We start from the raw sequence: 14,487 nt of genomic DNA, 5'->3' as shown, positions 1-14,487 counted from the left end.
ATTTGATTGTAATCCTCATCAATTACTGCAGGATCAGTAACCTTTCCCCCAATAAATGCTTCATGAGCATTACAAAAGGCTGAGTAAATACTCATTCTTCCCTCTGCAGAACTCATACTCATTGGCATAGAATGGAAAGATTGTGCATTGCTCTTAACATTTGAATTTGTATTGTCATAAGCAACATATCTGGCAATACCATCAGCATCTACTATTGGTGTAGCTTCTGCACCACTTAGAAATGCATTGTTTGCTGAGCTGGAACTTGCTAAATGAACAGACTTAGCATGATATAAGGATGGATCTTGTGTAAAATCCGAGTGAGTATCCTTAATCCTTCTCTTCATATCTCTGTTCTTTAGCTTGGAGACTACCTTCTCAAAGTCCCATGTACTGTATTCCTGATCATCTTGAAGTTGATGAACATAATCAGTCCACGTTTTAGGCAGTGAATCCATAAACTTATCAACTAGCTCAGTTTGAGGATAAACAACTTCAAAATATGACAATTCAGTGGTTAGATGACTGAATCGAATAATAATCTCATCAAGAGATTCCCCTTTCAGTCCATTAAAGGCTTCATATTGACGCTTGAGAAGCTTGATACGATTTTTCTTCAAAGTTACATCACCCTCACAATATCTTTCGAGAGCATCCCATAAATCCTTTGAAGTTGTGTACTTTTTAAACAGATGTACACTATCTTGAGGCAATGTCATAGTCAGAGTTGACAAAGCCTTCCCTTCAACAGCGTATCTTTTACGTTCTTCAATAGGCATATCAGCATAAGTATACCTACTGATTACTCCGTTCTTCTCATATGAAGGCCAATCAAAACCTTGAGTTATCACTAGCCACATTTCCATGTCAGTGAGACGAATGTAATCTTCAAAACGACTCTTCCACATCCAATAATTTTCCATACGGAAAAGCTTTGGAGGTGTATTACCTCGACCAACCTCATGATCGTGCATGATCATCTGGCTGATTAGTAAGCCATTGGGTGAGTTTGCGGCAGTTGGTAAAGTCGTCATTTTGAATCTTTTGAATTCAAATACCACGAAATAACACTAAGTTCGTGTGGCACGAAGGACACGTGGCACGAAGTACACGAAGCACGAAGTCACGTAGCACGAAGTCACGTGGCACGAAGCACGAAGTCATGTGGCACGAAGCTAACACGAAGGACTAGTCACGACCTAAGTCACGAAGAGTGGTTCGCGCTGACGTGGCACGAAGTTAACAGAGGACGCGAACACGAACACGAAGTTCACTTCGTGCTGACGTAAGCACGAAGTCGCACGCGAAGGAGAGCACGAAGAGGCGAATTAACACGAATTTCGAATGAAATTGCAATCAATAGCCAATCAAACGATCTTAAACCTTCTGATAATCAACCTGGCTCTGATACCACTTGTAAGGTGCCCTATTGTTGCGTGGATCGTAATAAGACGCGATTTGTTATGTCAAGAGTGCGGAATCCTCTTGAGATAACTAGATTGCTATTGCCTTTCGTTGATTAAGGAGTGATTAACCAACCCAAGGAGATGCACAAGGCTTGTGGTTCGTGTAGGAGGCTACACGAAGGAACAATTAACCTTAGATCGTAAATTCTTAAATAACTCTCAAGAATTCGAAAACGAGTAACCTAATTTCGTAGATTAGGTCTTGTATTTATACTAGTTAAGTATTGGATCGTGTGGGCTTAGGCCTTAATTACGTATTAGGCCCGAAACAATTAACAACCGATCTGCCTCGTGCTGACGTCAGCACGAGGTTCATCCTACATGCTGATGACGTCAGCACGAGGGACGATCCTTTGATCTTTGTTTGACTCGTACATAACATCCAATCACCGTTTAAGTGTTCTACGACACTTATAAACCTTGATTTTATGTTCTTGTACCTGCAAAACAATATATAACACACAAGCACAATACAAAACATAAACAGATATAATATTGAAGTCCAAACGTAATCATTAAATATCAAGACAAGTTCTTATTTAAATGATTACACACAAGTTCCTAAAAACATAAACGATAATCAAATTTATGTTGCGATTGTCACACCTAATCTGCATCTACAAAATGCATATAACTACCATCATGTTTTTGGATCAAATATACTTAATGTGCGCAAATAACAAACATAAATATATTACTCATAACCTCAAAATAGTTTACCTTATGTTTCAAATAATATAATTAGTTTATTAATCTAAAATCTGTTATGATTAAATTATTTAGATAATGAAAATTTAAAGATCATATATAAATTATTATAGTTATCAAAAATATGCTATAACTTTTTTTTTAAATGACATCATAAATAACAAAAAAAAAAATTTTAAAAATTAGAAAAAAAAAGTGTTTATGACATATATATAGAAAAAAAAAACTAAACTTCAAGAAAGAATGTGAGGATGACAAATAAAATTTTTTTATAAAAATATTTATGTCAAAACAATTGTCTTGACTATATTACTTTCAGAGTAATTCATCAATTCTATCATTTCCTTTTATCATGTCAAATTATTATCCTTTAACTATATGTATTTTTAATATTAAATTTCATCATCTCAAATAATAGATTTAGTGTTTTTTAATTAAATAAAATAGTTTAATATATCAGGTTTTTCTTTTATCTCCATCTTACTAAAGATTAGTTAGTAATCCAAATTTTAATACTTAGTAAGAATGTCATGTCAAAAAATTGACGAGATAGAGAAATTTTATTTGAGTTTAGATTTAATATGTGAAAATGAAAATGGATATGATTTTAACAAAGAGCTATACACACAATATTTTATGAATATTATTAAGGTGTTTAGCATAACCTACTATCGTTTAGGTCTAAAAATAGATTTACCTGTTAAACATCAGTCAAAATGTATTACTTTACATTTAGTGAAACTAATGTCCAAGTATTTGATTTACCATATGTATGATAATAGTGTTTAACTGTTTATTATTAAGACGACATTTTTATAATTATATTGCATCCAAATTGATTTTACTTCATAGTACTAAATTTTCTCTCTATATATATATCTATATACATATTAAAACAATAGGAATCCTAGCTTTTTAAAGGCATCTCCAATTTAAAGTTATTTTTTAAAATTGACACATAGGATAAAAGCTTATGTGTCATCTTTATAATTTTTTACAATATTATTTAATAATAAATATCTCTAATATATGTTTTCAATTGTAAAACTCGATCACTTTCAAATCACAATATATATTCATAATAAATTTCTTAAAATTTTCTTCCTACCAAAAGATTCACTTTCCAAAACACAAAAAGAATTTGTTTTCGATCCTAAGGTTCGTTTATATTATCTAAGTTATTTTAGAATTTTTTGTTGTCTTGCATAGTATATTTTGATTTTCTTTTTTCTCATGTTTTAGTAAGATGAAGACATCCATAAGACCATAACCATGTTTTCTTAATATTGTTACTTAATTTTTTGTTTTGCTTTTTACTTTATTTATGATGTTATTTTTAATGTTAGGTTAAGAACATCATCTTCTTGAGTTAACTTGTCATTCAAATAGCAATTAGGTACATCATATCAGTTCTTTGACAATTAAATAAAATTATTTATCTTATAAAATTATAAAAGAAATCGTAAACTTCAATGACAATTATTTTTAGGCAAAAATAAAAAGATATTTAAAAGGTAGTTTTTGATTATTAATTATGCATATTTCTTTTTAACAACAATTTACCAGTCATATTAAATATCAAATCTTCTTTTTAACTAAAAACAAGCACCATTTTATTTAGTTAATAAAATCACAACCGCAACAGAATATCAATTGATTTGTTAAAATTTATATGATTTCAAGTAACAAATGTTATAGTTAACATGATAAAATCTGAAGGGTTTTAAGATTGTGAAAACTTTCTTTAAAGTGATAAATTATCATCAAAAACTACAAGTTAAACGTATGAATACATGATATGAATACATGATGCCACCACATAATACTTAGATGAGTTTTTATTAGTGTATATAAAACGCAAAAACAACTTACTAATAATTGTTGACATTCTAAACTTTTAGCCGACTTAATTCAACTATACTTTTAAGCAACCGTATATCGTACGGGTAAAAGACCTAGTATATATATATAAGACTATCAGAAAGCGCTCACGTGTCGCTCTCTAAGCCTGTCACATCAGCTTTTTCTGATGTGGCGTTACCAGAGCAACTCGAACGACACGTCAGACAGCCACATCAGCATGCCAGGCATAAATATATGCCTTTATTTAAAAAAAATGAGGTTGTTGGGTTTCGATCCCGGGACCTTTCGTTCAACAGCTAATCAAGTTTACCACTTCAACCATGGAGGTTTTTGTTTATAGTTCTCAAACCCACTATTAATAAAGCGTCACTCACATCGGTCTTTTTTGAAAAGAAACATCCAGATCTATAAACATCCACAACCCTAATTTCATTTTATCCAATTCTTTCATAGTCCCCAAAATCCTTTCCAATTTTATCTCCGAATCAATTCCTAATTTTCATAGTAACAAATTATCTCAAATTCCTAAACTTTAGGAATTTATGGTTTTAAAATAATGGCTAAATCCCCAAATATCTCAAATCTATATATTATCATGAAACCTTTAGGGATTGAGCACATCACGAAACCTTTTTTATTTTGTTATTCCGGTTCTTACCATCACGAAATCAATTTTCAAGGTAACAACTTTCGATCCTTGGTCCTGTATTTTTGATTAATCAGATTTTATTTTAATGTATACGAATAGAAATCTCTACATATATATATCGATATCTAAACATGTATATATATTGATGATGTTTTTGTGTGATTCATATATATATGTATGTATTCAGATCGATGGTTTTTTAAATGTTTGTATCATCTCTATATATATTGATGATGTTTTGTGTGATTTATATCTAAATATTTTTGAACTGCATATCTCTATATATATGTTTTTGTGTGAATTCTTATTTTTGTATGAACTGAAAACATAAATCTTGATATATATATATATATGTATGTATAGAGATTTAGATTGGATTTTCATTAAATATACATGACTGTCTATATGACTATTACCTGTTCGAATTATTAACCGCTTTTTTGCCAAATTATTCTTTCTAGATCGGTTGAACTCAGGCTTACATTGTTTGGGAAATATATTGAAGTACTGCATGATGAGCTTAACAAGAAGAGCTATTCTTGCACCTACGCATGAAGTAGTTGGTATCATCAATGAGCATGTCATGTCAAAAATTGTTGGTGAGGAGAAAGTCTATCTTAGTGCAGATTCGATATGTGAAGGTGACAACGGATCCGATTTTAACGAAGAGTTGTACACTCAAGATTTTCTCAATAGAATTAAGGTTTCTGGTATACCACACCATCGTTTGGTTCTAAATGTAGGTGTCCCCGAAATGTTAGTTAGAAACATAGATCAACCAGGTGGATTATGTATGGCACCAGACTTAGAATAAGAAAACTTGGTGAGCGTGTGATCAAGGCTCAAATAATTTCTGGTAGCCATGCGGGAAAAATCACCTTCATTCCACGCATGAAACTGATCCCATCGGACTGAAGAATACCATTTTGTTTTCAAAGAAGACAGTTCCCGTTATCGGTTTGTTTTTCCATGACTATCAACAAAAGTCAATGTCAGAGTTTGGCCCAAGTTGGTTTGTATTTAAAGAATCCAGTTTTTAGTCACGGCCAGTTGTATGTTGCCCTTTTGTAACACCCCAATAATTTTAAGGTAATAAAATAACCCTTTTTGTAGTTTTGACATTAAAATAAGTTCCTAATATTTTATTTTTGGTTATGGGGTTAATTTAGTTGGAACCTTAACAGATAGCGGGTAAAATACCCACAAAAATAAAAAGGGGCGTGGCATCACATTAGAATGCCAACCACTTTCCCACTTCACTTCCATCACCTAACTTACTCCAATATCTTCTTCATCCTCTTTGATTCTTCAATCCAATCTCAATTCATGCAAACTTGACTTCTAATCTCAAATCAAAGACTCATCAAGAACCATAATCTAATATCATTCAAGAATTCACAAGTTAGGGTTTTGGTGAAATAGTGGTGGTGGTGGTGGCCGAAATTATCAAGAGAAAAGGGGGAGAAGATATTGAGATTTCAAGTGTTAATTTGGTCTTATATTCCTTTGAGGTAATTGCTTCCTAACCTATTTCCTTTCCTTATTAGAATTTAGGGTTCTTGAATATAGAAATTGGGGGTTTTGATAGTGTTGAGCCCAAATATGAATTTCTCCCAAATTATGGAATATTATGAGTTAGTTGTTGGGTTGCTTATGTTATTATTGATTGAAAATAAGAATGTTGATGGTGAAGCTTCAACTATGATAATGATGATTTTTACTAATATTTGAAATAATGATGATGATGATGATGAAATCTCGAAATTGATTTGAGAACTTTGTAAAGTAAGCAACTCAATGACTTAGTGAAATGGGTTAGAGGTTAGAATGCTAGTGAAAAGATTGATTAGCTATGTTGAGATAGCTTGGTAAGTGATTATCGTCTTATGTATGCATTATGTTATAATGATAGGTTGAAAGCTTGGTTTTGTGCATTTGCGGTTATCTTGATTATTTGTTGTGTCGCAAAGGAGGTGAGTATACTTGCAAATATTGTATATTCGTCGGGTCAATTACCAATCATGTTGAGTGAGTCCATGGTGGTAATTGATTTGGCGTTAAGTCCCATGTTTATGGTTGAGTTTGATTACAGGCCTCATGTGGAGCATTTGTTATTGTTTTATTTGATGTGATTGTAATCATTTGCTTATATGGATCCATGTAATGCCTAGCCCAAGGGTGAGTATTATGGATATGACACGACGGTGTCATAGTCCATATGCAACAGTCCCTTGAGCATTGCCCTCCTTCGTTTATATGATATTATGCAAGCATATTCACTAAGCATTCGCTTACCTTTCAGATGTTTACCCTTTTGATTATAGGTGGTCTCGGAAGAAGGAACTAGGTTTGCTCGTCTTGAAGAATAGAGAACGAAGTTGCTAGGAATTGTAGATAGTTGGAAGGTACTTTGACTATTCTCCAAAGAATAGCATAATTTGGTTAGAAACCTAGTTGTCCCTCTTGACTTTGGCTCGTGGTACATTTGGTTGTTATTGGTCATATTTTGATATGTTTTGTAAATGGTCATGTTCATGTCTTTTGGAGTTGTTAAAGATAGTTGGTTGGGTTGTAAGATGTCAATATGGGTAATCGACCCATTTGGTTGTGTGGTCGATCATGGACCAAACGAATTTGACAAATATGAATGTTTTCGGGTTAACTCTCTTACTTTCGATTCTGGAATGTAACTTGCTTATAATTTTGTTTGTGGTTTGAAGGTTTTGGTTAAATCTCAAGTGAGTACATTTTGATGTTGCTGAACTAGGGGTCACTGCGGCGCAGTGGAGAAGGTTTTGTCCACTGCGACGCAGTGGAATCCCACGGCCAGACTTCCTTATCCTCCCACTACGGCGCAGTGGGAGTGTGTCAAACCCACTGCGGCGCAGTGGGGTTCTTCCAGTTTTGGTCCGAGGTTTTCCACTGCGGCGCAGTGGAAGTACTCGACCTCACTGCGGCGCAGTGGGGCATATGTAAAAAAAAAATAAAATGTTGTATTTTCAAGTTATCGAGTCTTGTCGTTTCACCTTTCAAGAGTAAAAAGCAAAAAAGGATTGAAGGTTTTGAGTTTGGACGGTGATGGCAAGCCTACAAACACCACAAAGAACGTCGTTTTCAAGGAGGTTTTGAGTAATATATAACCAGTATGTTTATTCTTTTGCTACATAATTCATTCTTAAATTTTTTGGGTGAATGTCATTTTTAATGTTGTTTATTCTTTGGGTCACTATTTGAATACATCACAGCCTCTTATATATACCTTTAGTTTTTTACATAACTTCCTAAATTGTGGTACCTTATGGTTGAAAAATGATAAATATACAAAGATCAAATATTAATCAAATAGGATGTTTGTTTCAAATGTGGTTCTAATGTCTTCCTTTTGCACCATTCTGTATGCCGCTGTTAATCAAATAGGAAGCTGATGTTGCCCCTGAATCTGGCAAGTCTTCAACAAACAATATACGCAGGCGACTAACCGTTCAGAGTGATGAAGAGTAGTATAACTGGAGGAGACGTCAACAGCCCCCAAAGTTCTTAGCTTAATGAATAATGCAATTTGTTTTGCCCTTCAAACTTGGATTTTGTTTTTTATATGCCCCGGTTTTGATGTTATGTTTTGATATCGGATATTTGTGACTGTTGAGGCTTTTGACAGTCGTTTTTTATTTGCTTTATATTGATAAAACTCATGAGTTTTTCTGGACATTCTTGATTGTTGACTTTTTTTTTTATTTATATTCGTACCAGTAGGAGGTGTTTTGGTGTTTTGCATTACTTCTACATTAACTGAACATATAGTTTTTAATTAAGGAGTATTTGTTCAAATGCTATGATAACCAAAAGTCAAGCTTATTATAATCATCCGTATTTTTAATTTTTAAGCTTTTACTCTTTAATCTATGTGTCTTGACTACTCTTGGTACTTCCCTTTTTGGTTCCTTTTGGTCAAATTCTATGGACCAATTTACTCATTGTACTTGTATAGTACCATTCTTATTTTTATGTGGTTCGTTTTTCTAACAAAGTACTGTACGTAATATGTGCTAGATTATATGTAGGTCATTTTCTATGAATCACGTAGACTACTAACTAGCCCGGTGCAACGTACGGGTTTCACCTAGTATATATATATATATAAACTTGCTTTTGGTTCAATCGGTTTTAGCGTGCATTTCGATTCATCTCTTTCTTTACAAAGTCATATGAATGAGACCTCTTTTGGCAAACTTTTCCTACCAATAGCCGCAACCAGCAATAATATGATCTAAGCAGTAATAAAAAATATTTTTTCTATCTAGAATTTGGAAGACAACTTTAACATTTATTTAGATAAAGTTGGCATGCCATATCAAATGAAATACAAATATTTTCAATGTAAATGACGTGACAAATGTTTCAAAAACTAAAACTTTTATGTAAACTATCAATTTAGGGATAATATAACAAGTCGTTCAAGTGGTTAGTCATTTTTTCAATTTTAATAAATGTACTAGTTGTTGTCACATAACAGTCTTACACTTTGATTTTTGTGTTCATTTAGTACATTACCATATGAAAAAAAATAAATTACATACCATATCAAGATATCGCGCCCTTTTGAATTTTGATAGGGATGCCCCGTTATAAAAAAAAAATTAAAAAAATGACATTTTTAATTCAACATTTTTTTTTTAAATGACAGAATATATTATATAATAAAAAGTAGGCCCTAGAAAGATGCTAGAAACCAAAGTATAAAGTTACAAATCTAGAAATAAAAGTAAATGCTACATAATCTAGATCCTATCCATTTAGGAGAATTGTTTATAAAGTTCGCCTCAATGAGCAGCTTGTGGAGTTCATAGCCTCGACCATAAGACTTAAATTAGTAACACTTAAGTTCAAGAGTACAATGGTTGTTGAGAGACTACTTCTAAAGTGGAAGGTGCCACGAGACATGGTTATTCGTCCAAGATAAAATAGCGCAGATAATCTAATTTTAGTTTTATTACATGTTAGTCTCAGGTTATGTCTAGCTAATGCGTCGTTACATTGATATGTTGTTTGCATTTTGCTTTACTTTTGCATGGTCTGTCATGCATTTAAATTAGTATGGCATTCAGCCATACTACTTGTTTTGTAATGATTTTAGTGATGGTATAGAATATACAAAGATATCCCATTAACCAAAAAAAAAATAAAGTTCGCCTCAACACGTCCTATTTATGAACAAGATTGGATTTTTTAACCATTCCTCCCGTAGAAGCCTTTGATTCTTGCATCCGTTTTAATTCAACTTACTTTTGGTTCTATCGGTTCTAGCGTGCATTTTGATTCCTCTCTTTCTTCAAAAAGTCATATGAATGAGACTTCTTTTGGCAAACTTTTTCTACCAAGAGCCGCAACCAGCAATAATATGATCTAAGCAGTAATAAAAAATATTTTTTCTATCTAGAATTTGGAAGACAACTCTAAAATTTACGAGTATTTTAGATAAAGCTGGCATGCGATATCAAATGAAATACAAATATTTTCAATGTAAATGACGTGACAAATGTTTCAAAAACTAAAACTTTTATGTAAACTATCAATTTAGGGTTAATATAATAAGTCGTTAAATGTGCTAGTTTTTGTCACATAACATTCTTAAACTTTGATTTTGTACCATATAAAAAAAAAAATTTACATACCACATGAAGATATATTGGTCCTTCTACATCTGAAAAGGCACTTGCTTTATTATCCTCGAACATATCGGCGTCCTTTTGAATTTTAATAGGGATGCCCTGGTTTTAAAAAAAAAAAAAAAACACATGAAAAATAACTAAAACTTATTTGGGATTGATAATCTAAAACAGATTTTGCATTTAAAAACTACGAATAACATGTTTTTTCAAAACTGTGTTTTGTAAAACATAGATAATCATTTTTTTGCTAAACACTTTTTTTCAATTGTATTATGCAAACTTAATAATCAAATAATCCCTTTATGACTCAATCTCAAACATCCTAACTATATAGTTGATTTATAATAATAGCCTTAATTTTATTTATCTATATAGTTATTTTTCTAAAAAAAAAACGTAAGAAATCGATAATGATAAAGTAATTGACATGTAAAGAATCGTTATAAATAAAATATAACAAATATTAATATAAAATAAATAAACCAATTTTTAACTAATAGTCCTTGTATCTAAAAAAAGTCTCCATGCATCAGCGTTTATATATTTGTTTTTTATGAATCTTCGTGAATTATTTTTATCATGGTCTAACGGTTAAAATCTCATCCTATATATTTACTTTAATATATTTTTTTTGTTTATCTAAGCACAACACCTAAAAGATAAAAAGTTTACATGCACCAAGTATCATGGACTAACATACCATAAAGGCCACGACAAACTAAGCTTATTAGAACGGTTGAAACCACTAAACAAAAGTTGAGACAACCGAATGATTTGTGGTCATGCTACTATCACTTGTTGGAACCACGTTAGTGTGACTGTTACTGATGGTTTGTCATTCCTAATATGATAATTGACGATAACTGAAATCCCTATGTCTAGTAAATATGGTCATTCTCTTTCTTCAACTTGTTGTCTTCGACTTCGTCTGAAATGTCTTCATGTTTTGGTCAGATGTCAACTAGAGTGAAGTCTTCAGTGGCATCAACTGTATACTGGCCACTGGACTTCATATATTTCTGAACAAATCTTCATGTCACAAGATGCAACGGGAGGCGCTCTAGTTTTCAGCAAAACTGGACCTAACTATAACCCTATATAAAGAGGGTTAAGGGTTATTATTTCGTGTGACTATTGAAAGGTAAATAAACCCTAATGTTCACCAAGTTATTATTTTGTATCATTTTGTATGACAATTTATTTTATATAAATAAACCCTATACAAAATCTCTTTTTCTCTTCCCTTTCTTTCGGCCGAACCAACGCAAAGGGTTTCGGTTTTCTTGGGGTTCGTCTTCATCAAGGGAAACACAAAGGGTTGTGAGATTCGTGATCGGGTACTAGCATACATCGTGGTGTCAATTGTGCGATCGTAGATGGGTTTTACTTTAAACCTAAACTATAATTATATATAGTTTATTGGAGCTTTGCTAGAAGGTACACATTTACTAACTTTGTTAATTTATATATTGCATAATTATTTTCGCTACGTATTTGTGTTATTTGTATGTGATAAATTGTTTAAATTCTAACAAGGCTATCCATAAAAATGAAAAGAGACCTGTTTCTAACTAAGAGGAGGTTTGTATACATACATAAAGAAAACCAGTTTCTAATTAAGTGGGGATTTGTATAAAGGAGACCAGTTTTGCAATTAAAAATGGTGTTTAAAAATATTAAAGAAATCTCTTTAATAGAAACCGGTTGTAAATCCCCTCAAAATAGGTCTCTTTCATTTATCTTTGTTACTGTGTGAAAGGTCAACTTGTAGGCTATTGTATTAATTTATAAGCATCTGAAAACAATTGTAGGCTAGTGTATTAATTAATAGCATCTAAAAGTAAATGCACAATACTCTTGGCCTATAAAAGTTTTCAAAAATTTAATCAAACAAGTAAACCATTTCAACATATATAGTGAAATGGCTCCAAGTGGTATTCTAGTGTTGGCAGCATTTTCCCTTGTAACTATGTTTTGGGAAGGTTCAATAGCACAATCAGGGTGTATCAATGTTCTTATTGGAATGTCTCCCTGCCTGAACTACGTTACTGGAAGTTCGAAAATGCCATCTTCTTCTTGCTGCTCATCACTTGCTAATGTTGTAAAGTCACAGCCAAAATGTCTTTGCGCTGCACTTGACGGTAGTACATTGACTGGGTTAGGAATCAGTATCAACAAAACCGTTGCATTAGCACTTCCTAGTGTTTGTGACGTGAAGACTCCACCTGTTAGCCGATGCCAAGGTATAAAAACACATTCTTGAATGCGATCTATTTCATCAGTGTCACATATTTTTCAAGATATATATGTATTTTTTTTTTTATCACTTGGTAATTGTAATCTTTATTTTTATCAAAGTTATAAACCAACTTTATGTATCTAATTAAAGTTAGTATTTAACACAGTTCAGTTAATGTTCAAAAAATGTAGTTAAAACACTTGATAATACAATGGAAGGAAAATACATGAAACAAATTAAACATGCTTATAAATTACGTTATACTTTGATGACCTATATCAATGAGTTCTTTGTTGAGTGGTTCACCGGCGAGGTGGAAGGCTTTGCATCTCTATATGTCCCAGGCTTGAATCTTGACGTTTAGTTATTAAATTGAAGAAAACTACCTACTATTGACTATCAAATGTTGATGACCTATTCCCTAATATTGACTACGATGTAAATGAAAATATGGTTGTATACTTGTATTGTTTGTTTGTGCGCTCACAAACTTAACTATTTGACAAATTCAGCTGAAAATAATGCACCAACTATGGCTCCTGCTGAATCTCCAAAAAGTTCAAAGAATCTTAACTCAATTGTACCAACAATGGCTCCGGTAGAATCTCCAAAAAAATCAAAGGGATCTACCTCAAATGGACCTTCGCCTACTGGCGGACTATTCATCGCAGGTATGAACTTATATATAATCTCGAGCCTATGTATATTATTCTTTTCACAAACCTATATAACCTGAAGAAACTTCTGATGGATGAACGAAAAACAGGACCCAAACAAGTTCTCGAAAGTCCTTGACATGCTGATGCTGGGGCGATTACAAAACAAAATAGATACTGATGTTGAGTATTTCACTCTTGTTTGTTACCTTGAAACTTTAGCTATCACTTCTACTCCTCTGGAGATACATTATCTACAATAAACTATGTGTGCTTACAATTACTTGATCGATATTCTATCTTTTTAATGTTTTCCTTGAGCATGTAACGTTATAACCTTTCAAGTGATTACATCGATCATCATATTATAATATATGTTTTCTTCTTTCTCAAGGTTTTTATACCTCACTTAATTGCTTCGGCTAACTCTTGAATCTAGTCCTCATCCTGTTGTAAAATACTGACCTTGTAAGAGTAGTTATGCCATAAAATACTTCTAAATTTCAAGATAGATGACAATACAAATTAATTTTTACTTTTGGAGTTTATTTTGAGAAAACCTTATATACAAATTGGGTATCACTTATGTGGACATAAACTTGGAAAATTTCATGAAACAAAGTTCTATATGAACACACGGGTCTTTAAACTACTATGCTCGGATACGAGGACATGGTATGTTCTATTATAATGTAATATACTCGGATTCGAGAAAATATTATATGATGTGAATTGTATAAATATAAGGTTCCGTGATGAGAATAAAACCCTATATTAATATATTAAGATGTGGAATATATAATAAGCTTTTGTGGTGACAGTAAATTCCTATATATATAATCTGAAATAAAACGTTGTGTGGTGGCAAACTTATAATACTAATAAGATGTGAAATATATATTAAAGTTCCGTGATATCGGTAAAGACCTATATATAATGTGAAATAAAAGGTTATGTGATGACAATAAAAACCTATATGTATATTGTTAAGATGTGAAGCATATATATAGGTTTTGTGATGGCCATAAAAACCAAAATGCATGCTAGTTTACATGTCATTTTCTAAATATATAAGTATATCAACAAGTATCATATATAACATCAACGGCTTATTTTCACATAAGCTACAACAACTTATATGTTTAACATCGTTCACTCTGTTACAACCAAGAATACATGTCTACCTATAAAAATGTAATAGCACAAAGAAATATAGCGAGTATCTTTCCATTAGCCC

General features: G+C 32.2%; 1 protein-coding gene across 1 annotated transcript; it reads left to right on the top strand.

Moving 5' to 3' along the window:
- The first annotated feature begins 11,775 nt into the window (after positions 1-11,775).
- Positions 11,776-13,658, top strand: LOC122602230 (non-specific lipid transfer protein GPI-anchored 5-like). Its single transcript, XM_043774943.1, has 4 exons — positions 11,776-11,792; positions 12,273-12,598; positions 13,107-13,265; positions 13,361-13,658. Exons 2-4 carry the CDS (start codon positions 12,277-12,279, stop codon positions 13,387-13,389), a joined length of 510 nt encoding a protein of 169 aa, XP_043630878.1. The 5' UTR covers positions 11,776-11,792; positions 12,273-12,276; the 3' UTR covers positions 13,390-13,658.
- The last annotated feature ends 829 nt before the right edge of the window (positions 13,659-14,487 follow it).

This window comes from Erigeron canadensis, chromosome 5, assembly GCF_010389155.1.
Source record: "Erigeron canadensis isolate Cc75 chromosome 5, C_canadensis_v1, whole genome shotgun sequence".
In the NCBI taxonomy this organism is placed as follows: domain Eukaryota; kingdom Viridiplantae; phylum Streptophyta; class Magnoliopsida; order Asterales; family Asteraceae; genus Erigeron; species Erigeron canadensis.
Note: the sequence above shows the minus strand (reverse complement) of the source record. Positions and strands in the feature narration are given on the sequence as shown.